This window comes from Tupaia chinensis, unplaced genomic scaffold, assembly GCF_000334495.1.
Source record: "Tupaia chinensis unplaced genomic scaffold, TupChi_1.0 Scaffold139072_1, whole genome shotgun sequence".
In the NCBI taxonomy this organism is placed as follows: Eukaryota; Metazoa; Chordata; class Mammalia; order Scandentia; family Tupaiidae; genus Tupaia; species Tupaia belangeri.
This window is the reverse complement of record NW_006198962.1, coordinates 799,339-826,254: the sequence shown is the minus strand read 5'-3', so window position 1 is coordinate 826,254 and position 26,916 is coordinate 799,339. Positions and strand designations below refer to the sequence as shown.

Here is a 26,916-nt window from a genome sequence, read left to right as displayed (position 1 = left end):
TAAAACATACCAAGAGGAGAAACTGAAACCAGAAGGGCGTCGTACTGGGCTGGACAGACAGCGGAGTGCCAGGGTCCAGGAGGCATTCCTCACACTGAGAGCCCAGAGTCTGTCCCTGTCTTCTTGGGAGTGAGTGCACCACCAACCCTTCCCCACCATCCCCAGGTCACTCGCCATGTCACTTGCATGTCTCCCATTCAATGGGTCCTTCCACTCACCACCCATGAGAGTGACTTCTCCTCAGGACCCAACACCTGTCTCACCCTCGGGGGTGCCCGAGTATCATGTCAAAGGATGAAGGACGAAAAACACTTAGATGGAATAAAACAACTTCCTCACATCTCATACACTTCGTTTCTTTTCATTTTCAAACTAGCATGGTTCCCCACAGTGCTACAGAACGATGTACAGCTACTGAAATCACGCATCACTGATAACAAAAGGCCTTCCTGTCCTGACAGCCGCGAAGCCTTTGAGACAGGTGTTACCCGATCAGGAAGTTTCCAGGTAGTGAAGGTAAAACCTACTTTTATTTTCTTGCTCCTTCATACCACACATCACTCTCACTCTCTTGGCTGCTTTGTTTCTTAGGTTGACGCAACCTTTGCTTAAAGACTCTAGGCATCTCTGAGCTATCACACCACCCACTGGACTTGCTGAAGCGTGATGCTATTCATTCCTCAGTAAATAGACTCACCCCACTGCCCGCTGTGACACGCTCCTGGCTCCTTCTGATGACCTGTCCCCTCCTTTAGCAAGCGCCAAGACCAACTGTCACTGAGGTGCACTTACAGGGACTCCGGGGACCTCTGCACCTCCCTATTTGCTGTAGGCTTGTATAACAAATATCCACAGTTCTGGCAATGTATTTTAATTAAAACAAAACAAAACAAAACACAGTAACCTTTTTTTATTATTCATTTGTTATCACTATGAACTATGATTGCATGTTTGTCCAAAGTTTTAAAATGCAGAGATTCAGAAGGCAGGTAAAGATCATCTGTCATCCTACTACACACCATTAAACATCTTCATTCATAAGACAGAAACAGAGACAGGGCTTTGTTTCTTAACAAAACTGGGATCATACAGTATTGTAACCTGCTTCCCTGCTTTTCCATGTGAGCGTTTTCTCGTGTTACCAGGTATTTACCCTATCTAAATAACAGTAATAGTCTATCAAATGAAAGCCATGTTTATTTGTCCAGTCCCGTCTCAGTTACTTGCTTAACTCTGAGGGAACTTGCCATCGACAGAACTGGAATAGACACACACACACACACGCACACGCGTGCGTGCGCGCGCGCACACACACACACACACACACTCGTGTCCTTGAAATGAATTTGAGTCAGAATGCATGGACGTCATGGCCCCAGCGCGGCCTCAGCGCGGTGGGTACTGGACTGCAGCGCTGACAAAGATGACCTCGTACGGAAACCTACAGGGCAGACCTCACATCCTGTGCTCTCCCGACACCTTTCTAGTTCTCCCAGCAGCTCTGCAGAGAAAGCACGGTTCTCCCACTGTTCTTGACAGTTTAAAAAATGTTTAATAAATGTTTATATTATAATTTATATTATAATAATAAATGTTTCTTTATTATGATCAAATATATACTCCAGAGAGCATTTCGAATGGAACCTGCATTCCGTGGCAGGCTGCTCGGGTTCTCACTTCTGCCCGACACTGTCTCCTCAGCTTGGACACCTCTGGGGACTCTCTTCAGAGAGGGCTGTTTACTGTAAAGCCTCTTACTTCAGCTCCACGGGGCATCTCTGCTCAGTTATCCTCCCGGTGAACGACACAGCCAGACAGCTCAGCTTCACTCGTGGGCAATGAGCGTGACCAGGGACGACTCATTTAAAGTGAGAAAAGGCCAACCTTGGGGTTTATTTTATTCATTATAGGAAGGATATGGGTATGCAAAATGAAAGAGAAAGGCACTCCTGACAGTGTCTCATCATGGTTCCTCCTTCCTCCAGCCCGCTAGCTCATCAGGATGGTGGGCACACACTTGCACATGTGCCCGATGCATTTCAGGTCAACCAGGCCAGGGATCCGAACACACAGCCAGCCACGTGGCTTCCAGCACTGCGGTTCAACATGCTATCGAACATGCCATCAAGGCTGGGACACACCACACTTCTAAATATGCCCGTTCTCCAAAACTTCACATCTCAAAACTGCCAAGGAAAAACCTAAATAGAGAAATACGATGAGATGTCACTCCTGGGTATATACCCAAAGGATATGAAGACATGGACTTAGACACTTGTACAGCCATGTTCACCGCACCAATGATCGCAAAAGCCAAAAGGTGGAAGCAACCCATGAGTCAGCGACTGATGAATGGATAAACAAAATGGACTAACTACCCATGCAATCAACTCTTATTTGGCTTTAAAAAGGAGGGAAATTCAGATTCATGCTACCTCAGCAATGAACCCTGAAAACATGCTAAGTGAAAGGAGCCAGTCACAAAAGGACAGATGTTACAGGATTCCATTCTCAGGAGGTACCTAGAATTGGCAGAGGCATCGACACAGAAGTAGACTGGAGGTTACTAGGGGCCGGGAGGGGTGATTGCTCAATAGGTACAGAGTCTCTGTTTGGGACGATAAAAAATTTTAGAAATAGATGCGACAATGGTTGCATAACACTGCAAATATAATTAATGCCACTGGATTTTAAGCTTGAAAATGGTTCAAATAATAAATTTCATTTTCTATATTTTATGGCAATAAAGAAATATTTTTTTAAACCGTCAAGAACAATTGCAGCTATTACAACACTACCCCGTTTTAAAGGAAAATGTGTCCCTTCCTGCAGCGTGCTGCTAAGAAATGCATGAAGCATTTTTAGCAACTGTCACACAAAAATAAGCTGCTTACATTAGGAAGGAGGTAATAAAACAGGAAAAATAAATCCTCTTTGCCAGACAGAGGGAGCAGGTCAAGAAAAGTCACAGCTCGTTTTTTACTTGAAATTCACGGTCCCGGGCAAGGAACCAGGCAACCCAGATCAAACGCATCAAGAAACTCAAGGCCTAATCATCACAGCATCTGATTAGGCCTTGAAAATGGAAGCAGCGAGAAAGCAAGCACTGTACCTTCGTCAAATGCGGTCACATGTCCCAAGACATCTTGTTACAGAGAGCCCTGCACAGTGGCCCTGGTGTCAGGCACACATGGGAAGGGGTGAGCTGGCAGCTGTGGTGCTGCAGTGAAATGGAACGCCTGCGAGCCTGACCTACATGGGAAGGTTCTGAGTTTGCACCCAGAGACCTTTCTGGCATGCCAGATACACATGTGTCTATGATCCAAGGCTGGGGGTAGATCACAGAACGGTGACCCTATCGGGGTACCTTCCCCTCACCCCAGTTCATAGCCAAAATAAACTCATAAAGAAAAAAGTGGCTAGGGGCCAACAGGTGGCATGGTACTGAAGGTGCTGGACTCCCCCACATGGCTGAGAGCAGTTCGTGTCCCAGATCTGGCAGCTTGCTTTCTCACTTTCCCTCTCTCTCTCTTTCTCTGTCTCTATCTGGAGAGAGCACATGCCCTATAACAAATTAAAATAAGTAATAATAAATAAATAAAACTAAATAAATAATTCTAAAAAATTAGAAACACACTAGGCAAGGTGTATATGTGTGTGTGCATGCCCCAAATCTTGAAAGTGGAAGAAATGGAGAAGGGACTGTGGGGTGACCATTCCGCATGGGGCTGCTTTTTCTTCTCCTAATCTGTCTGTAGCTCTAACACAAAATAATAAATGAAAAAGGCGGGAAGGGGAAGGAACTGGCCAGGCAGCTCAGGCTCGTATGGCTCTGCCACAGGCTGGGCTCCATGCTGGCCTGGGACAGTGGCTGAACACCCCCAAGGAGGGAAAGGGCCTTTATACCACACAGCCAGAGAGCTGCAAACCCCAGGTTTCTTCATCCCAGACTCCAGGGCTGTGAGCACGCCAGAAGGGAAGATGAACACTCTGCACTTGGCCACACTTGAAAGAGGGATTTGTGCCTTTCTGTTCCATAGAACAAACCTCAGAGCTGCGGCTTCCTGGATTTCCAGCTCAGTTGGTTTCCATATTTTTCATGGGAAATGAGTGTCCAGAATCAGATACAAACACATCATGCTTTCCCCTTCTGCAAAGTGCCAGCTCGTGTCCTTTGCCAGTTTTCCTATGATTGTTCCTCTTATTTACAGGACTCGTAGAATTATTTTTCTAATAAAGAGGATACTAACAGTGTGCATGCTACACGTACTGCAAATATTTTTTCCCAGGCTTCCATGTGACTTTTAGCATTTTCAATACTATTAGATTTATATAGAAATTTGTATTCACACTTATTTTTTTCCTTTATGGTATGCTGTCTTATTTAGAAAATTCTTAGCCTAAGAGTATTAAGGTAACCGCTCATTCATTTTTACTCTAATAAATAAAAAACAATTTGTTTGTTCACTTTTATTTATTTAATTGGCCTGAAATGGTTTAGTGTGTACAGCATGAAGCAGCATTCCATTCGGCCAACTCCCTCCATGTGAACAGTCCTGGCACTGACAGTTCCCACTGGGCTGTGACCTGTCGGGGCTGTATTTAGTCTCCATTAATATGTGGGCCTCTTCCTGGAGTAGCTCCTCTCATCCCCTGGTCTATTTGGCTTTGAAGCAGTAACATCCTTTCTTAATCGTGACACCTGCTATGTGACAGTGCAATTCACTCATCCCCACACCTGGTTCTTCAATCTGCTTTGTCTTACTGAGTTGTCGTCTTGCTCATTCAAGTTAGGAGCCATCTGTCAAATCCCACCACCACGCTGCTGGGAATCTGGTTGCACCTGTACCCAATTTAACAATCAAAGAAGTTCTTCACCATATTAAATCTCCTAATTTATAATCAGAGCACAGCTCTTCACTTACTCAGGTCTTTTTCATATCCTTTAGCAATATCTTATAATGGGGCCAGCAGATGGCATACTGGTTATGTTGCTGGATTCCCACATGTCTGACTGTGGTTCAAGTCCTGGACCCCCAGGCTTGCAAATCACTCTGGGTGCATGTGTCTCCATGTCCAGGATTCAGGAAGAGAAGAGGAGAAGGGATTACAGCATAGCCATCCCCCCTGGGGGGTGATTTCTCACTTTCCCTCTCAGTCTCTCTCTCTCTCTCTCTCTCTCTCTAGCAAGCACATGTCCCTAAGGCAAAAACCTCTCAAAATGAAACAAAACAAAACAGAACAAACACAATATCCTGTAATGTCTGGTAACCTTTAGAATTTCCTCCTAGATAACTCACCATTTTTGCTACGATCATATTAGAGAATTAAAAGTGTGTGGAAAAAATGGATTTAAAGTACAAGCTTACTTTGGTGCAAAAAAAAAAAAATCCAGGCATAGTTTTTCCTAATACGCATTTTCTGTGAATTTTATGAAGACCCCTGGTAAATGGGAGTTTTTTCTTCACAGTTCCTAACTATTTTACATTGGTATACAAGAATATACCAAATGAATTTTGTATTTGATTTCATGTTATATTTGCTGCCTTACAGAACCTTAAATAGTTTAAAAGCTGTCATCTGTGTATTTGGATAATCACATTATCTACATTTTATTTATTTCTTCTCAAGGTTTACATTTTATTTATTTATTTTTGTGTGTGTGTTGGCTAGGCCCACAAGTGACAGCAGGTACCCTTGCCTGATTTCAGACTGTCATGAACATGACTCTAATTCTCTACATGTGGTACATGTGGTAGGTTCTGTCAAACTTTTTTTTGTTTCTAAGAGATTTTTGCCATAGCGTACATGCGCTAGCTGGAGAGACAGAGAAACAGAAAGCAAAAAGTCCTCCTGACCCCCAGGAGGATGGTCACGCCATGATCCCTTCTCCTCTATTCTCTTCTCAGGATTTTGGACACACATGCACATGTGCCCGGAGTGTTTTAAGCCACCAGGTCCGGGACTCAAACTGTAGTCAACTAAGTGGGAGTCCAGTGACATTACACCATCTTCTGGTCCCCAGGTTCTTTTAAACTTTAACTCAAAGTTAAGGAAGCCTCTTTTCAATATTGGTTTGGTAAGAGTTTCATTGCTATTTTTTGTTATCTATTATAATGAGCGGAGAATTACATTAAATGTTCCTTTTCTATTGGTGAGGATGATCTTTTCTCTCACTTTAGTCTTTCAATATAAATGTGCTCATAGTCCTTGCATTATTACAATATCCAGTTTGGCTCTAATAGTTGTCTGCCTCATATTTCATTTAAGATAAACTGAACATGATTCACTAGTATCTTACTTACACTTTTTTAATAACAGCATGCAAAATCAGCCGGTATTTCATGTAATGTTTGTTTCAAAGCTATACAAAAGTTTTATCAGTGAGAGAAGTGTTCTTCTTGTCTTTCTCTTAACTAGTTTGTACAAAGAGAAATTACTTATTCCTTGGAAGTTTTTTTTTGTTTTTTTTTTGAGAGATTTTCACTGTAGGGCGCGTGCGCTCGCCAGACAGACAGAGAGAGACATAGAGACAGAAAGCGAGAAATCACCCCCCAGGGGGGATGGTCACGCCGCAATCCCTTCTCCTCCATTCTCCTCTAGGGATCTTGGGCACGCACGCACACGCGCCCAGCGTGAGTTTCAAGCCACCGGGTCCGGGATGCGAACCGCAGTCAACTACGTGGGAGTCCAGCAACATAGCCATTACGCTAACTGCTGGCTCCCCTTATTCCTTGGAAGTTTTATGTTGACTTAAATGACCTGAGCAGTCCTGAAGAAGTAGTATTAATTACTGACACTATTCCTTCTAGAGTTATTTATGAGTTTATATTTCTTTAAGAATCTATTTTGTTTTTACACTTTTACAGTAAATTATTCATTCCTCTCATATCTCACTCTTCATTTTTTTCTTTTTTCTTTTTCTTTTTTGTTTCTTTTTGTTTTAGGGTCTGTGCATTAGCTAGAGAGAGGGAGACAAAGAGAAAGTAAGAAATCACCGCCCAGGGAGGACAGCCATGCCGCAACACCTTTCCCTTTGTTTTCCCCTCAGGATGTTGGTTTCGCATGCACACATGCCTTGTCCATTTTCCAAGCCACAGAGTGGGCCATGCGGGATCCTCTGCCTTAGCCGCCATGCCACCTGCTGGCCCCACCCACCGTTCTCTTGTGCTCCTAATGTGGTTTTCTCACATACCCTTTCCCTCCTTTGTGACTGGTTTTTGACTTGGCTTCTGTCTATTGATTCCTGGTTGTTTTCTTTTAAGAATTATTTCATTGTATTCATTATTATTATTTTAATTTGACCAGAGAGAGAAGGGGAAAGTGAGAAAGCAAGCCACCAGGTCCAGGACTTGAACAGCAGTCAGCCACATGGGAGTCCAGCACTCCAACCACCATGCCACTGCTGGCCAATTCCTGTTTTCAGTACTGTCTGATGTTCATTGTTTTAATCACTTCCTTGTATATTCCTTAGAGTTAATGTGATTTTCATTTTTCCCATTTCAATTTTTCATCTTTTTTAGGCTTAGAAGTTCAGTCTGACATAGCACTTTTGTAGCACGGCCTGCAGTATTCATTCTCATTCACCTTTAACAGCTGACATTTCCATCATGATTTCCTGTTACCCACAAGAAAATAAGGATGTGTTTTCAACTTTCCACACACATTTCTGTGTGTGTGTGTGTGTGTGTGTGTGTGTGTCTGTGTTTTAATCTTTCTTGTCAGTGTCTAACTTAATCGCACTGGGTCAAAGAATGTGGCTTGCTTGCAATAGATTGCTGAAAATTTAGTGCAGCTTCCCATAAATGTTGAATTTTACAAAAAGTTGCATAGATTTAGGAAAGAATCAAGATGTTTGCCTTTTACGTGAGTATTCTATACATAGCTACTGGGTTGTCAGAAAAGTCACGGCATAGTTTTCTGTTTTTCTATGCAAAAATGCATCATGACTTTTCTGATGACCCAATATTAATTCTGGCTTATTAATACTCTCATGGATTTACCTGAAATCACTCCTGCTGTCTTATTGTGTAATATAACTTCCTTTTTTTCTGCAACACCTTGTTTTTTCTGCCTTTTCTACTTGATGCTGTATTTTTTAAATTTTTTGGTAACTTTTTCTCTGAAGTTAGAAACTACAAATTATCTGCATTTTCTTTCAGTAATTAGAGCAAACATTTTGTTTGTACCTAATATTAAAAATTCATAATCAGGTAAACTTTCAGATGTGCCTATAGTCTAGACCGGCTGAGGATGGGGTGGATCATGGTGTGAAGACCCTCTTGAGGATGCCCCCCCCTCTCTGTCTTCCATGGAAGGAATAAATAACCTTTAAACAAAACTCACCCATTGCAAAGCCTTTGTCGGACTTATTTTTATTGTATCTGTTCTAAATTGGTCCCTGACTGATATCATTAGCTGTATTTCTCAGCACAGAATTGCTTCCCATGTTTGGAATCATTGGTCTGCAGACTCACTGGGGTGATTTTGTTCTTCTCCATCATCCTTCCTGTTCCCCACTCCCTATCCAGGGTCGAGACAGTGTGCTCCAGAGCTGCTGCCTCATGGAAGATGTGGAGTTCCCACCCAAGTCACTGCACCTGCTGCAAGAATGTGTGGTTCAGTTTGGCTGCAAGAGTGTGGGCTCTGCCCAGTTGCCTGGCCTTGAGTTCCCACATACTGTGGTCCCTCCCAGGCCATGCACTTGAGAGTCTTCCAAACACGAGGGAGCTCATCCCAGTGCCTGGCTGGACCTGGGTCTGGGTCTGCTCCTTGCCACTGATGGGAGTGACCTCAGCCATTAATGCTTCTAGGGCCTGAGCTGCCCAGTGGGCATAGACTGTGCCCACTGCTCTATGGAAATGCCTGTCCTGAGCAGCCTGAGCCCCTGTAGTTTCCTAGTTTACAGGCTATGTGTGTGGAATGACTGAGAGGTGGTCAATGGCATGGTCATGTTTAAAGGTGGGAACTCCTCAGGCCATTGGACAGAAGTTGGGGCCAACATGGTGACATGTTCATTCATTCCTCCAAGCCCTGTTTGAGGTGCTGGGACATGTCAGATGTCTAGCTTCAACCGTCTGCTGCATAACCTACACCAGAAAGGAGAATTCATTCTCTTCTACACAAAGCTCATTCCATGAGCCACAATTTTCCCTAAGGGCTCTGCCTGGTAGGTTTGATGTCTATGGAATATGTGAGTGCACAAGTTGAAAACAAAGGATGAGAGATAGCTTTTTAAAGTTCTTTCAGTGTAGGGAACCAGCAGTTAGCGTAATGGCTATGTCACTGGACTCCCACGTAGTCGACCGCGGTTCACATCCCGGACCCGGTGGCTTAAAACTCACGCAAGGCGCGTGTGCGTGCATGCCCAAGATCCCGAGAGGAGAATGGAGGAGAAGGGATTGTGGTGTGTCCATCCCCCCGGGGGGTGATTTCTCGCTTTCTGTCTCTATGTCTCTTTCTGTCTGTCTGGCGAGCGCACGCGCCCTGTAGTGAAAATTTCTCAAAAAAAAAAAAAAAAAAGTTCTTTCAATGTAACTATTTTATAATTTTCTGATTAAAATATTAACAGATTTTGATATGAGCATTAATACCAACATTTAAATTATTTCAGTTTAAATTAAGATCATACAATGTAATAATTAAAATTTTCCCAAGTTTCAAAGAGAATACTAACGTATTTTTTGCCCCTGTGTCATCTTATTTTATGACTTTCTAAAATATGACCCTAAAGTTATGCTTGCCATGGAAAATCCTGACTGCTTTTATTGATCTTCTAATACCTGAAAAACTTCATGGCCCAACCCAGCTTTTAATTTTTGTTCTTTTTCATTAAACAGTGCAAGAAAAAAAAAATCTGATCATTTGAAAGCCTACCAGCTCTGAACTCTTTCATTTCTTGCACTTAAACTCTCGAACAGCCCAAGCAATGAGCCATGTGCGCTTTTCCCTTCTGCTAATGATCAGACGGCCCCCTCCTATATCAAATGATTCATTTATTGGGCTAATTTACTAGGTAAGCCTTATCCACTCAGCCCTTTTCCCTTCTCTGCCACGTCAACCCCATCAGAACTCAAACGGAAGGGGCCGGCAGGTGGCATGGAGGCTATGGCTAGACCTTCCATGGCCGACTCTTAGAGTCCTAAACCCAGTGGCTTGAAAAACATGCCAGGCCCATGTCATGCATGCTCAGAATTCCAAGAGGAGAATGGAGTAGGCCACACCCCCTGGAGGATGATTTCTCATTTTCTTTTTCTCTCTATTTCCCTCTGGTGAACACATGTGCCCTATAGCAAAACAAAACAAAATTAAATTAAATAAATAAAATTTTACAGAAAGAAATTAAACAGAAGAAACAAAGAATCAGACAAAGGAAGAGAAACGCCAAGAGCCATGTACACACAAGACCAACTTAATTGAAAATGGGAACATGCCAAAATCGAGACGTCTACCTGAGAGGAGCTCAGAAGATGCGACGCCTAGTCGTCTTTACGTTGAATTCGAGATAACTCACATAAAACAGACTCTGAGGTTTTCTGCAGGAGTGTGTTAGTCAAAAGGAAGTACAAAGGGGTCTTCAAAATGGTTATAGGAAACGTGTGTTATCCAAAAAGTGGGCATGGATGGTAAAAACTTTGCACACCAAAATAAACTTATACTTTAATTCCATTTGCCCACAAACTTTTTCAAAATTATTTTAATATTTTTAAATGAACATATAATAACTGTACATGTCTGCCAGAGGTACACACTGTGATTTTTTCAGTGCAAGAATACAATGTGTGATGAATAAACCACGGTGATTAGCATGCCTGTCACCACAACCATTTGGCATTACTTGTGTTGGGAACATTGAAAATCTTCCCCTTCAGTGACTCTGAGATGCACGGCCATCGATATTGTTGCCATCTATATTCTCCCCATAGAAAATTCTCACTGCTTTTAAGACTCTCCTAATACTTGAGAAAACATCCCTTTGACTTCATGGTCAGATTCCAGCTTTTAATTTTTCCAAATCATATCCTCTTTCTCAATAAGCAATTAAAAAACAATCTGATGGGAACCAGCAGTTAGCGTAATGGCTATGTCGCTGGACTCCCACGTAGTCAACCGCGGTTCGCGTCCCGGACCCGGTGGCTTAAAACTCACACCGGGCGCGTGTGCGTGCGTGCCCAAGATCCCGAGAGGAGAATGGAGGAGAAGGGATTGCGGCGTGACCATCCCCCCTGGGGGGTGATTTCTCGCTTTCTGTCTCTATGTCTCTCTCTGTCTGGCGAGCGCATGCGCCCTACAGTGAAAATCTCTCCAAAAAAAAAAAAAATCTGATTATTCTAATGTCTACTGGCTCTAAATCCTATCATTTCTGGCACAGACATTTTGAAGTCCCCTCATACACACAGATATCAGAACCAACTACTGGATGTGAGGGCGATCTGGCTGCAACATCTGTCCCCTCATGAATCGCCATGGTTGATTTGGCTGATCTGGATGGCGAGGCAGGTGTTCCCTTCCTCCCTCACCACTCCGTATGCATCCCTCCCAAAGCTGTGCGCTTGGTCGAAGAGGACAACCATCCCCGATAGAGGAGGGCCGTTCTTCGGTCAAGGGTATATGAGTAGCTGCGCTCCCCTGCTAGAACCTCCAAACAAGCTGTCAAGGTCCATTGTAGAATACAGGGTAGTTGGGACCAGCAGGTGACATGATGGCTAAGGCACTGGACACTCCCACATGGCTGACCACGGTTCTAGTCCTGGACCAGGTGGCTTGCTCTCTCGCTTTCTCTCTCTCTCTGTCTCTCTCTGGTCAAATTAAAATAAAATGAATGAATAAATAAAATTTTTTAAAAAAGAGAACACGAGGTAGTCAAGTTTCCAAAACTCCAGACACATCCATATGAGGTGCTGCATGTGACAGTCTGCCTTTCTTTAAAAAAAACAACAACAAGCCTTTCTCTGTTTTTGAATCTGGTGTCCTTAGGGGAAAAAGAAGAGCAAGGGGAGGCCCTTATTCCATTAGTGTCAAAAACACCCTGTTAGAAGAGGAAGTCCTCGGACTACGGAAGGCTGCAGTCGGGGGGCCCGGCCCGGCGTCTCTGGGCATTCCTTACCTTGGTGATTCCCCAGTCGGTCAGACTGTGCTGGGAACCCAGGGCCCGACAGGTCTTGTGGACTGTGCGGTGTCTGCTCCACCTTGTCCTAAAAGGACAACAGAGAGAGGCTCGCTCAAAAGAAGCATTTGACGCTTTGTGAATCACCGGCCCCCGGCACTGCCTTCCTCCATCAGGTCCTCACTTCCTCTCCACCGACTTCCTTTTTTAGTTTTAAATGACAGGTGCTTAAAAGACACTGTAAAAGGAAACAAATCTAGAAAAGGAGCAATATGTTTGGCAAGGGACTTAGAAAAGCTTACCCCTGTTTTTACGGTTAAATAGCTGTCCCTACAGAGAGAGGCAGAAAGAATTATTGCCAAATTGCTCGACTCTGGCAATACATATAAAGAATCGGCATTCCAGGGAACGCGCACACATACCATGGCAACTACTGGTAAGGAGGTGTTGGGCATTTTGATACCTGGGACAGGAATAGCTAGAGAGTTTCATAAACATCTTCCTCCACAGCATAAGGAGCACAGTGAACATTTTTACACATTGGGGAAGATAAAAATTTTACGTAAGGGACCAGCAGTTAGCGTAATGGCTATGTCGCTGGACTCCCATGTAGTCGACTGCGTTTCAAGTCCCAGACCCGGTGGCTTAAACTTACACCGGGTGCGTGTGCGTGTGTGCCCAAGATCCCGAGAGGAGAATGGATTGTGGCGTGGCCATCCCCCCTAGGGGGTGATTTCTCACTTTCTGTCTCTCTCTGTCAGTCTGGCTAGCGCATGTGCCCTATAGCAAAAAAACCTCTCTGGAAAAAAAAAAAATAGAAAAAAAAATTTTATGTAAAACTTAAAATGGCAGGTTGGCCCAGTAGCATAGCTTAAGCTAGTGTTGTTGTGACTGGGAGCTGGATCCCATGTGGCCAGCTGCAGTTCAAATCCCAGCCCTGGTGGCTTGAATAACACACTGAGTATTATGTGCGTGTGTGCCCAGGATCCTGACTGGTTGGAGAAATAGAAGAGCAGGGACCTTGGTGTAACTGTGCCCCATATGGGGCAAACGGGGGTGGGCGTAGGGCACACTGGAACGCACACATGCCCTCTGGCAATTAAAAACAAAACTTAAAACACAATATTAAGCCCAAGCCCATCATTTTTAAAAAGAAATAAAAAAGGAAAGAAGCCAACGTCATGGGAACATAACTAAGCCAATGAAAGATACATTAAAATGTGGGGAAAAAATATGCCTTTTATGGATATAAGCTTATTAAAAAAAGATAAGCAGTGATTAACTCAGAGTGAGGAGATATCAAATTTCTCTTGTAGATTTATGAAATCTTTGAAATGTTGATCATTCATACGAATTTCCCTTGTAATCAGAAAGGTTTTGAACAATTAAAAGTATGAGATCTACACTAAAACCTAATATTAATATATGCGGGATCCTCAAAAAGTTCATGAAAAATTTGTATTATGAATTATACATAGGTCTCAAAAATAAAATCCTGTATCAAAATAAACTCACACTTTCATTTCAATTTCCACAAACTTTCTGAGGCCTCCTTTAGACATCATCACAAATGTATTCACTGACTTCCGCTGGTCCCAGCCCACACACGATTAGCCTCCCAGCGCTACAAACTGCTCCATGTGAGATGTCTGGCTGGCACGTGGCGCCGCAGGCTACAACAGCCAATGTACACACAGAGCTCATGGCCAGGCTGAGTGCCCATCTCACAAGTTAACAGAGGCACAGGAAGGGTGGCTATCCTTAAACTCGCCGTTACCCTGTAGGTCAGAGCTGCCCTGGGGTTAGAACACAGGCTGCCTGGCTCCAGAGCGGAGCTTCTTCCCATCACACTGCCCAAGAGACCTAAAAAGGCATGTGGATGTCCACAGGGGTCTGTGCAATAGAGATTGGGACTGAGACCACCTCTTTACTGCTTGAATGCTTTCGAGCCAGTGGCTGCTCAGTCCAGGGCCTTCCCAGCTCACTCAGGCTTAGATTTGGTCCATACTGTGCTTGAAGTGCACTCACAACGGGGTGCTCAGAAGGGAGCCCAACGGGGAGATTCCAGAAGAATCAGCTCACCCACATCTACCTCTGGGAAGAAAGATGCTTGCTCCCTGGGAAGCCAAACTCATGCTCCCATTTACCTTCTCCCAGAAAAATCTCAAGAAAACAAAACTGAACTAAACTAAGCCCTATGGAATGAGAGGCTTCTCACTGGCTTCTCTCTCTATATATATATTTTTTCTTTTTTTCTCTTCAAGAGAAATAACCTTCTATATTCTTAAATCATAGGCATATTGGTTAATTATAAAAATCTGAATGCTAAAGAAAAAGAAGAATTAAAACAAAGTTCTACTATCACTCTACAATGTGCTATCAAAAACAAAAAAGTCATTCTGTGTATATGTGGTGTTCAAATATCCATAAAGCATGGATGCTATATTTGAATCACATGGAGGTTTAAATTATCTTATTTAAAAAAAAAAAGAGTTCTATTTGGGCCCAGATGGTGACACAAATGTAAAATGCAACACTCCGCACGGCTGACCCATGTGGGAAGGTTCTGTTTACATCGGAGACCTCCCTGAATACACAGGGCATGTGTGTGCCCATGAGCAGGGGCTGGTTAAGGCTGAGGGGGGATGGCGGCATCAAGATCCTGTGGGAATGCTGTCTCTCTCCCTCTCTTTCTCTTCTGTCTCTGCCTCCCTCACTCATGGAACAACTAAAACTTTAAAACAGCAACTTTTCAAAAGTAATCATAATCGTTTTCCACATCTAAGAGATCATCAAAAATTCAGTGAAAAATAAGTATTATGAAACAAATATGCAGGTCTCAAAAAAATTTTGGCACTAAAATAAACTCATACTTTTTTTTCTACAAACTTTTATTTGTAAGTGCCCCCTCACATTACTATATCTTACTACTGGGTCTTTGAAGGTTTTCACGTCAACAGACATTTGTCCCATCAGCACACTTTCACAGCTCTGGAACACCTCATTACGTGGACCTGCAGTATCACTCTGCTAACACCCACTGATAAACACGGAGGTTAAGAATAGAAGCTTTTAGTTAGGAAACTAGGGAGAGATGGTCTGGAGGATACGGTGTCCTGAATGAGGGGAAAGCCAACAACAGCACCCGCCTAGGCACTGAGAATAGAGGTGGACTCTCAGGGCTGAGAATGTGGTGTCCTCCCAGCCCACAAACCCAGCAAGGTCTGCCCCGCTGGGGGTCACTCAGTGGAGTGTCTGCAATCCTACAGTGTTTGTCCATCCTATCTGCTCTTTCCCGTCTAAGAGAACATTTTTCCTTTTTTTCAAAATTCTAAATTAAAACAATCTGTATACATTTTTTGGTAATGCAAATACAAAATTAAAAGTAGGGGCCAGCAGGTAGCATGGTGGTTAAGGTGCTGGATCCTACAAGGCCAATTTTATGGTTCATAGTAAGAATCCCAGTGGCTTGAAAAACATGCCAGGCATGTGTGCATGCATGCCCAAAATCCTGAGAAGAATGGAGAAGAGACTGGGGTGTGGCCATTCCCCCAGGGGATGATGTCTCACTTTCCTTCTGTCTCTCTCTGGCATGCACACATGCCCTATAGCAAAAAATCTAAAATAAACAAATTAATTAATTAAACTAAATTAAATTAAAAAGTAATCTAAATCCTCCGACAGTAAGATACATTTTTTTTTCCTATTTAATTATTATTATTTTAAAAATTTACTATGGGGCATGTGCACTCACCAGGAAGAGAGCAAGAGTGAGCGAGCGAGCGGGGGTGGGGTGGGGGGAAGGTAGGGGGAGTGAGAAAGCTAGCTGCCAGGTTTGGGACTTGAACCACAGTCAACCATGAGGGAATCCAGCACCTTAACCACCATGCCACCTGCTGGCCCCAGATAAGAGCATCTTAGTGGACTCTGCAACTTTATCATACATAGCTAGATATTATCAGACTGTTTTGAGGGCTGTCTGATCAAAATTTTGTGTTTTGCTTTCTTCCCCCACCATCAGTGTCCTAAAAGGTTGTTTCAGTCTTTGGTAAATAAAATTTTTCCAGATCATCAACTACTCCAGTAGATCATTTCCAGGTGTTTATAACTTTTAGACAGCATAAATAATGCCCAGAGAAACCCCTTTGGGCATAAACTTTGTCCACTTTTCTGATAACTCACTCAGGATCCCTAGAGGTGGGAAACAACAAGGCCAGAGGCTATGTCCATTCTCCTTAAGGCTCTAGATATATACTGTTCAACTCTTCTGCATACAACTTATCCTTCCGCCCAGAATAGAAACAAACTGCCTGTTTCGTAACATTCAACGGAGCCAGGGCTGAGACTTGAGTATGTTTCTGGAAATGTTTTCCTTGCCAATTCCAGAGGAAAGCAGTGGCCTCGTCCTGTAGTTCTTTAACACTGAGGTTGAATTGGTATTTCTTGGTATTTCTTGTCTTGGGCCATCCTTTGACAGGCCAGCTAGACTGGTTTTGGCAGGCAGGAAGGCTATCCAACCAAAATGTCTGTGAATGAATCACAGCCCTGGCCACACTGGAGCTGAGGGTTGGGGTCCAGTTACTTGGACTCTTGAGCCAATCAGCTTATCTGAAAAATGGGTTAAAGGATCCTTGGTGGTTATCCAGTAGATAATCTCCAGGTATTGACAACTTTCATACAGTGCAAAGCTAAGCCCAGTGTACTGCTGGAGCACTGGACACTGACCTGCTTAATTCTTCTATGAGGAGCTCTTTGTATGATAAAATACAACTGCAGTCATAGATGTAGAAACTGCTGTTCCTTTTTGTCCTTAGCAATAATTACGTTGTTGATTCTTAGAAGTTTAATTCAATGTAGTGAAGTTTATCCACCTGTGCCTTTAGGTTTATCTTTAAAAAAAAATTGTTTATTTAATTTCATTTATTATTATTTTTTAATTTGACAAGAGAGAGAGAATAAAAAAGCAAGTCACCGGGACTCGAACTGTAGTCAGCTACATAGGAGTCCAGTGCCCCAACTACCAAACCACGTGCTAGCCTCTACGTTCATCACTTTAAAGCTTGTAAGTTGCCTTTAGTCTCTATCAAGAAAATTTTAAAACATTCACTGTGTCTTATTCAGATTTCTTTTCCAAATTGGTATATTACTCTTTCTCCTGTCTGACTTTTATTTTCATGGATAGTAAGAGGGGAGAAAGGTACACTGACCCCTCCCCACTAACCTTGGTTGACCAGTTCACTCAGAATCCATCTATCACCCAAGCTTTTCTTTTGCCTGACTTGGGAGGCCACTTGGCTCGCACACTGTAATTATACACACACACACACACATACACACACACACTTCTATTTCTCAGCTACTTACTGGGCAGTTCTATAATCTGCCCACTCTTGGACCAACACCCCAGTTTCCATTCTCATAGCCTGCCAGCATGTTTTATCATTGGCAAGAAATTTTCCCTTTTCCTTTTTTGACATGAACACCTTATTCATTTTTCTTCCCAAGCAAATTTTAGAATGGTTTCAAATTTTACTTAAATTATTTAAAATGTGGGCTGGCCCTGTGGTCTAGTGGCTAAAGTACTAGATCAACTACATGAGTGGCCAACTACATGGTTCGAATCCCAGACTCAGGTGCTTGAAAAACATACTAGGGATGTGTGTGTGTGCATGGGCACACACACCCAAAATGGGTGGAGAATGGAAGAGAAAGGGTGGTGGCATGGGCCATGCCCCTTTGGGGTGTGCTTCCTCCCTTTCCCTGTCACTGTCTTTTTCTGGAGTGTGCATACACCTTCTGACAAATTTTTAAAAATTATTAAACGTTCTCACCCAAATATAATTACAGTGCATGACTAATATAAATGCCGCTGTTGTCTGCTTGGAATCAGATTACACAAACACTGGCCAAGTTTATCAAGAAAATACGCAGCTCCGTAGATTTCAAAGGCCTCCCGGGGGATGGTCCTGTGGTCAACCAGCACCTAAGGTGTGCCCTGGATATTCAAGTTGAGATCCACTCATCTCCTGGACATACTGCTTTTCCCAAGAGTGACTCTGAAGTGACAAGCAAACCAGGCTGCACTGAGGCACCTGCTGAGAGGACCAGTAACCTATATACTTAATTTAAGGCGATCTTGGCTAGACAGGGTCAGTAGGCTTAGCCAACAAAAATCCAGGGTGTCCAGCTGAATTTTGAACAACTGATACTTTTTTGGGTATGAGGACATCCCAAATGCTGCAACAGATTTACTCTAAGAAATGACTTGTGTTTTCCTGTAGCTTTACAAGACACCTATGTGTTACCCAGCGACTCTATGCCTCAAGCACTATTCACAATCAGACAAGCTTTCGTGACAAATTATGGCTGTAACGACAAAATCTCAACCAATGGCTCTTCTGATGATGAAACTCTCAGCTCTAAAAGAAATGCACCTTAAAAGTCAACAGATAGGAGGTTTGGACAAGAATTCCGTCCTCTTGAGAAGCCAAGAAAATCTCCTAGCAGGGAGAACGGTAGTGACTGTAAAATAAAGCACAAAAGCAGTGGGTGAAAGTGGCCCTCCACTCAGAGGCAAACAAGGCAGGTTGCCCGCAGCACTGAAACTCACAGGGACAAGATGAAGAGGGCGACCACAGCACTAGCTGCGTCCTCCTGAGGCTAGTGTCGTCTGTCTGTGTTTCCTCCTCCACTAGGAACAGGACTGGACAGGGGCAGGGTGGCCTGTGGGTCAGCACCAACCACCTCCGGGTAGGAGAGATACCAAGAGGCTGGGAAGGGAGGCTGGCCAAAAAAAAAAAAAATTTTTTTTTTTTTTTAAGGTTTTTGCCATAGGGTACATATGCTCACTGGAGAGACAGAGAAGGAAAAGGGCAAATCACTCCCCGGGGGATGGCAATACTGCAATCCTTTCTCCTCTATCTTCCTACTGAGATTTTGGACACACACACACACACACACACACACACACACACACATTCACCTGGCGTGATTTTCAAGGCCCCGGTCCAAGACTCAAACCACAGTCGATCATGTCAGAGTCTAGTACCTAAACCACCACACCACCTGCTGGCCCCCACAAATGCTTCTTAACTGGAACCTGATCACTGGGCTGTCTCCCTCTAAGGAGGGTGGAGTGTGGGGAGTGTGCAGCCCTAAAACTGCTCAATAAAAGGTCACTTCCCCACCAACTGCTGGAATGCCCAAATCCACGTGGCTTTGGGAACCCTTGCCAAAGTCAGAGCAGCCTGCCCAGTAGGTGGGGGCAGAGACATCAGGCTCACATAGAATGAGGAACTCAGTCACTCTCTCAGGCAGCCCAGTCCCCAGAGCCATGCTGAGCAATCTTGTGTGGCTCTGGCAAAGCCCTCGGAAGGATGGTCTCTGTCGGCTTCCACCCTGCACGGGCTGCATCAGTCTGACCCTCATCCTCTGGCCCCGTACTGCAACGCAGGGAGATTGGGGAGGGACAGGGACCAGGAGGCTGAGCCCCCCCAGGGGTTATGTGAACAGCCTGGTCTGGCTCCTAAGGTCTCTGGTTGGCCGCAGGCTGGGAGCTCCTCATGCTGGTTTCCCCCACCATTCCTCTTAGCCCCCAACGGAGGTGGTCATCTGATCACCCTCACTCTGAGACTGAAGAGTCTGAGGCTCAAAGATTACACGAAAAAATGACTCAAAAGGAAAGATGGAGGGCAGAGCTGGGCATGGGCTCCCGGGGCCTGGCTGCTGGGCCTTTGTGGGCGGCGGGTTCCCAGCCTGCTCTGAGAGGGACCAGGTGGAAATGCAGACTCCAGGCCTGCCCACGCCCTCCAAGTCAGGCTGTGGCAGGTGGCCCAGAAGTCTGTTTCACACCCTCCATTATAACGTGGGTCACTTCCATGAACTCCAGGCCGCCATCCCAGCCCACCCTGCTCTGCCTGTATCTCTCACTGTCTGGAGTATTCTCTGTCCTTACCACCAGGTTCCATCAACTCATCCTCAGGGCCCAGTCCCCAGAGCCACCCTTCTGGAGCTTCCTCTGACAGCTGGATGAAGACTCCTCCCTCCTCATCCAGTGCCCTGCTTTAATTCCAAGCGGGATGTAAAAAGAGCAAATGGACCAGCACCTCCACCTTCTCCCAGAGAATGGTCTGGCTGGACTCACTGTGGGGACCCCAGCACAGAGTCTAGCTTCATCCCCAAATCTGGGGCAGAGATGTGTCTATTTCTCTGTGATGATGGGGAGAGATGAATGCCACAACCCAGCCTGCCAGCAAGAGCCCATGTTTGGGTGCAAAGATCCCAGTGGCCTGGCCAAAAACAGGTGAGGCGGTATTAGCAGGGGTGGCTGGCGCACGTGGCTGGCAAGCAGCACGGCTGACCGTTCCTGCTCAGCTGGGCAGCACCGATGCCTGACAGCAACCGGCTCAAGAGAACCAGAGAAGGTTCACTGAGCAACTCAGGCCACTTGCTCCTCTGCAACAAGGCCACCGCCCACTGGGAGAGCTGGGGCAGAGGAGAGAGCAGCATCTCGGGCAGCAGGCTGCCAGCCAGGTCGCAATGCTTCGGGACTGAGGGCTGACGTTTGGCATGGGGGATCCTGCATGCTGGCCAACTGTGGGCCTGTCAGCAACTTCCTGTACTCCTGAACCTCTGCTGGGACAGCTACATCTTAGATTAGCAGTGGAGTTTAAATTAAACGATGCCCATGCCAGCTAAGCAGCCCGTGGAGATGTCTCTCCAGTGGGGTCACACACCGTGTCCTAGGCCCTGCCCTGTGCACAATACCATGAGGGCCTGAAGAAAGGCACAGAAGGTCTACGTCTACCTCTGCCAAGGTAAACAGAGACCGAGACCCTGGAGCACAGAATCAGGGGAGTTCCAAGTGTCTCTGACCTTTGAGAACGCTCCCTCAGAACCTACATACAGCCGGAAAGCTCACCACCTGAGGAAGGGGTGGCGACAGGTTCTCCCAGGACTCTGCAACCCTTTCCAGCCACTGCCATGGCCAAGACAAACCCCACACAGCCCTGCCCACTCCAGCCCCGCAGCTTTCTGGGTTCTCCCTGCAGGTGTTTTTTCAAAACCCTCTGGCCCACCTGGGAACATCAGTAGAGACGCTGGTACACCTGGCTGCTTTGGGGATCTCACTCCAGGTGCCATAGGTTGACATTTTTTAGGGGTGCCTTAGGGCACATGTGCTAGCTAGAGATAAAGTGAAACAGAGACAGGGGGAGGGAAAGCAAGAATCACCCCCCAGGGGGATGGCCACACCTCTGTCCCTTCTCCTCCATTCTCCTCCCAGGATCTCGGGCACACACGCACGTGTGCCTGCTGTGAGTTCCAAGTTACCGGGTCTGGGACTTAATCCACAGTCAGTCACGTGGGAGTCCAGTGACATAACCATTATGCCATCTGCTGGCCCTGGGTTGACATTTCTGAAGATGAGAATGGGAAACGCAATGGCCATGGACATTACCCATAATGCAGTTCAAGCTGAAATGTGCCTGAAGCCGAAGATCCTCTAAACTGTGAGACAGCTGCCCAGTGATGAGTAAAAAACAGTGCAACCTCTGTCCTGTGTCACCGAACTCTCGAGCATGGGGGCACGCGGTACCACCTCCTTAGCTCCCTGCCCATGCCGAGGTCTCCTGCCACCAGCAGTAAGGACGCTGATTTTGGCACCATCAAATACAGACTACGTGTTAAGTCTGATACAAAGATTTCACCATATTTGCCCTTCTCCCATTCATGCAATTACTGATTTTTGTTAAAAATTAATGGGAAAATGGGCCGGCCCTATAGCCTATGTAAAGGAAGCTGGATTCCCACATGGCCAACCATGGTTTGAGTCATAGCCCAGGCAGCTTGAAAAACATGCCAAGCATGAGTATGCTTGCATGCTCAGAATCCTGGCGGGATGGAGGAATGCAGAAGAGACTGTGGTGCGACTACGTCCATGAAAGGTGCTCCCCTTCCCCCAACCTCTGTCAAGCACGCACGCCCTCTGGCAATTAAATATATATATATAATAACCACATACTTTCATTTACAATTTCCAGGCCTCTAGTGCAGTGCTAGACACTCTATCAATGCATTGTTTTTTAATAGGGACCACGCCAGCCCATTCGTGCAGGTGAGGAAAAGGAAGAAGACACCCTGCCCACGGCATCACCACCAATGCCTGCGGGTGGGAGCCTGACTCGGCAGACTCTGACCAAGTAAACTACAGGTAACTCCACACCTGTCACTTCACTAAGCAATCCCAGACAGTCCGAGTCATCAGAAAACTCAGAGAGAGGTATGACATCGATACCCTAGTTCTGTGACTTGCAAAAGGTCCAAAGGTTCCCTGAAGTGGAAACACAGCCACTCTGGCCCACCATGACGCTGCCTGTTTAGGTACCATACTTTTTCTGCCTTATGTAAGAACAAGAGATTTCTGAGCAGTGATTACTGTCAAAAATCCCAAAGCCAAGACAAGAGCTGCTTCTGAGATGAGAGAGGAAACTGCACAGGTCCTGTATCGGGGGTGGGGATCTGTGATCATGTCCAATAATGCTTTTGACTTACAGTTGTCTCCACACGCACTGCAGAGTGCAACATGGAAACTCCTGGAGTGCTTCCGGGGCAGAGTGGGAATACTTTCTCTCCAAAACAAAGAATGCTAAGCCTGGCAGGGAAGATGCTACCATATGAAAACCTAACCAAGCTTTCACCAAAATCTTCCTGCACAACAGATGGAAGACTCAGGGCATTTGTGTGTCCTTCCATTGGCACTTACAGCTTAACCACCTCCCCGTACAGCTATCTCTGACAGCGTACCAAGGAGCCCAAGACCTGCTTCACGTTAGCAGCCCCTTCTGCGACGTTAGGCACAGAAACATGAATTTCAGTGATTCATGGAGGAGGGTTCAGAGTTGCACTTTCATTTCTTTTTTAACAGCTTTATTGAAATATAAGTTACATAACGTGAATTTCTTGTGTTGTAAGTGCACAGTCCAATGGGGGTTGGTGTAATTACTGCTGGGGACAATCACAGCCACGACCCAATTTTGGAATATTTCCATTACAATACAGAGGAACCCTGTGCCCAAAACCTGTCAATCTTGAGGAATGGTTTTCCCAAAATGCAAGGAGGGGCATTCCCACTTCAGCAAGGCAGCTGGGTGAAAAGTAAAGCGCACCAGCCCTCAGATGTCTGCAGGTGACTATGGGGAGACAACCGGCCTGGGAGGATGGCGTCTCAAGGCCACTTGGAAGGTGTGGTGTGATCAGGCACATGGAGCACTATTCAGGAAACAGGCACTGCCACAGGGACTGTGCCCTCCACGGCTGCCACTGCCTCCCCGCCACCTCTACCCTGCTCACCCAATCTGCCTCCTCTTACCACTCTCCCTCCCCATCACCTCAACCTCTCCATCCCAATGTCTTCCTCCACCATCAGCTCCACCCATCCTTCCCAATTACCCTCCCTCATCACCTCCACCACCACTACTGCCACTCCTCTTGGCCAACATCCCTTCTCCCCATCAGCTCCTTCTCCATCACCTCCTTCACCATCACCACCCCTTCTCTCCCTCCCATCCCCTGCCTCCACTCCTCCCTCATCACTTCCTGCTCAATGCCACCTCGCCATCTTCCACCACCACTACCTCCTCCCTCTCCATTGCCACCTCTTCCTCCACCACCTTCAGTATCTCCATCTCCACCCCTACCCATCACCACTCCACCCCCAACTTCACCAAATCCCTCCCTGTGCAACTAAACGATTACCAAAATATCCATAAATACTAACATGACATGAATTTGTGATGGTAGTTGCCAAGTTGCATCTTAATCAACTATGAGATCTACAGTAACTTAACGGTCTGGGGAATTAGAATATCAAACTGCAGAATTGCTATACTACTTTTTAAAAAAATTGTTATTATTATTATTTTTATTTTTAATTTTAAAGGGCATGTATACTCACCTAAGGGAGAGAGAGAAAATGAGAAAGCAAGCTGCTAGGTCCAAGACTTGAACCATCAACGACCATACAGGAGTCCAGCGCCTTAACCAGCACACCACCTGCTGGCCCCTGAACTACTGACTTTTTAAAAAGTTTCCTTATTTCTTTCATGAATGAGACAGAGACAGACAGGCACCCTTAAAGGGTCTCAATCCCATGATCTGCCCCTATCCCCAGTCAGCCCTGGATCATGGGCACATAGGTGCCTAGCATGCTCAGGAAGGTCTCCAGATGTCAACCTGGGAACTCCCCATGTGGGTCAGTCTGACAAAAGCATCGTGATTTACCACCGTACCATCTTCCAACTCCCCAACTATTTACTCAAAAATGCTGACAACCACGACTTGTAAAGTCCTACAAGGTGATTGCCAAAGTACTATTGCCAGAAATAACCACCTCTGCAGAAATAATAATTAACGCAGTATATTTCTAAATATGAGTATGTGTGACCAGCCTAGAGAAAGGTAAATAGGCCTTTCTCAGGGTGCTCAGAAATGGAGGTTCCTTTTATTTGGTTTAGAGAGTGAGAGACAAAGTTTCGAATTTAGTAAAGAGTTTTTCCATTGGTCTGGCTCAAAAAGATGGGTCAGGAGGGCTTGTGGCTTATAGATGGATTTTACAATTTTTAGGTTGGTGATTGGCAAAGGAAGGTTTGCTGAGGTCAGCAAAAAAATGGACTTTAACTGAAAGAAGGAGTCTTAATATACATTGCAAAGATGCCATGCCAGGGACAGGATGTAGGAGGAGTCCTGTCATGAATGGTTCAACATCATTTAATGTTTGTGGGCGTGACTGTCTTCAGGCCCTCTGGAAAGGATTTTGGAAATAGGAAAAAGTGATCAGACTTCTGTCCTCAGCAGAATATGAGTATAGTTAGAAAGCAAACAGTGAACTTCCAAATGGAATAAGTGTTTGGATTCTGACTCTAGAAATGCAGGCCAATGATGTCTCCAAGTACTGAAAACAGAGGAATGATTACAGGGTCCCCCACCCAAACCCCCGAACACTTCCTACTTCTGTCACTTGCAGCTCCCACATCATAGACATCATCACGTAGGCTGAGCCTCAGGGAGACTCAAAGGAGGGACCAGAATGCATGGAGCCGAAGGGAATCCAGGCACCCATCATCAGACTCCAAATAAAAACACCCACGTAAAAAAGTGAGAATTGAATCCCCAGTGTACCAGCTGTGGGAACAGTCCTTTCCCATCTCTGAGCTTCAGCTTCCTTCTCTACAGTGGGGATCACAATCCTGAGGCCTCCCTGTGGACATCATGTTGAAACCAACGTCTTCAAACTTCCCATTTGCTTTTTGTATGTCACAATCTCCTTCAGCATTTACACTAAAACCAAAGAACCAACCATGTGCAGCTGGAAGAATCGACTGGGACAGGGTCGATTCCCACCAGGGGCACAAGGAGACACATGATTCACCATACTCTGCCCTGGCTAGCGCAACAAAGACAGGCAACTCTTCTTTGAACATTCTCAGCACCGATTTCAGAGTCTGGAAATAGTTTTCACTGTCCTGGTTGACCAGGCAAAGGCCCCAGTGTTCACTGTGCCATATTCCAAGGTGGTGCCTCTTGTACACTTCTGACTAGGGGGGCAGAGGTACACAGCAACTCATGGCCAAGAACCTGGAAGAGAATAAGGTAAGCGGGGCACGGTCCAGAGACCCAGCCTGGGACAACACTGGGTCCAGCCCAGGTTGCTGTGGTGCAGCTGTACCAGGTATGACTGCTCTTCAGAAGGCAGGTGAGAGAGGGCACAGAGGAGGAAAGAGTCTAGTACCCTTTAGGAACACGCTGAAGGGCGTGGGTAACAGTCAAAGTGCAGATGTTCAAGGAGATGTGACTTCAGGCTGAATCTCCCATGGAACTCTGTACAAAGCTGGCAACTCGTACACGACACCATGAGAGGCTGACCCATATGGACAGTACAGGGTTCATGCCTTGAGGTCTCCTGAATATCCCAAGCAAGTGTGACCCCATGATCCTGGATAGCTGAGGCTGAAGGTGGATCACAGCATCAAGATCCTGTCGGGAGTGCTGTATCTTGGTATTCCTCAGTCTGAGAACAAATAAATAAGCCTAAAAATTTAATAGTAACAAGGCACCACAGAGCAGCAGTTAAAGGAGTTGAGTCCCACATGGCCGATCCTGGTTTGAATGACTCTGGTGTTATTAAAAGTACTCCAGGGACGTGCACATGCATGTGTAAAATCCCAACAGAAAGGAGAAGTGGAGACTAAAGGACTATGATATGACCAAGCCTCAGGAGGGGTTGGGGTACTTTCTCTCTCTTTCTGGACAGGACACATACGCTCTGGAAACTACTGGGTCAGTGGAAAAGGCATGCCATATTTTTCTATGCAAAAATACGTCATGACTTTCCTGATGACCCAATAGTAAAGAAAACAAAAAGAAGAAGAAGGAATAGCACAGATGCCAGGGCATGACAAACTCAGTCCTCTGCCAAAGAGCTACTTTTCTCTACAAGATCGAACTCTCAATCAGGCCTTATAGCAGGGAGGATGGCTGGATCCCAACCTTGCTGTGGGCCACAAAAATAGACTTCATCCTTCAAATATGAAAAACCTTATTTATGGCACGCGCAAAATGTTTACACACTGCCAGTGTGACAAACTGCATGTTCCTGAGCAAACAATTTCCTCTGGGCCAATTTCTTTATCTATAAAATCGAGACTTTGGACCACAGGGTCTCTCAATTTCTTCTCTCTCTTAAAGCAATTCTGTATATCATACAGTATGTTCTAAGGGCTAATATATTCCTAGAACTTTGGATGAGGGCTAAT

The 26,916-nt window shown here is 45.3% G+C and overlaps 1 protein-coding gene across 5 annotated transcripts in view; it reads right to left on the bottom strand.

Annotated features, from left to right (window-relative positions):
* GRB10 (growth factor receptor bound protein 10) overlaps positions 1 to 26,916 on the bottom strand; it is a 203,241-nt gene that overhangs the window by 98,113 nt on the left and 78,212 nt on the right. For 3 of the 5 annotated variants that reach the window (XM_006161791.3, XM_027765631.1, XM_006161792.3), the window contains one exon: positions 12,107 to 12,194. The exons of the other annotated variants lie outside the window; for them this stretch is intronic. In XM_006161791.3, the coding sequence (XP_006161853.1) occupies positions 12,107 to 12,194 (88 nt within the window). The remainder of the gene's footprint in view (positions 1 to 12,106; positions 12,195 to 26,916) is intronic. 5 annotated transcript variants of the gene reach the window in all.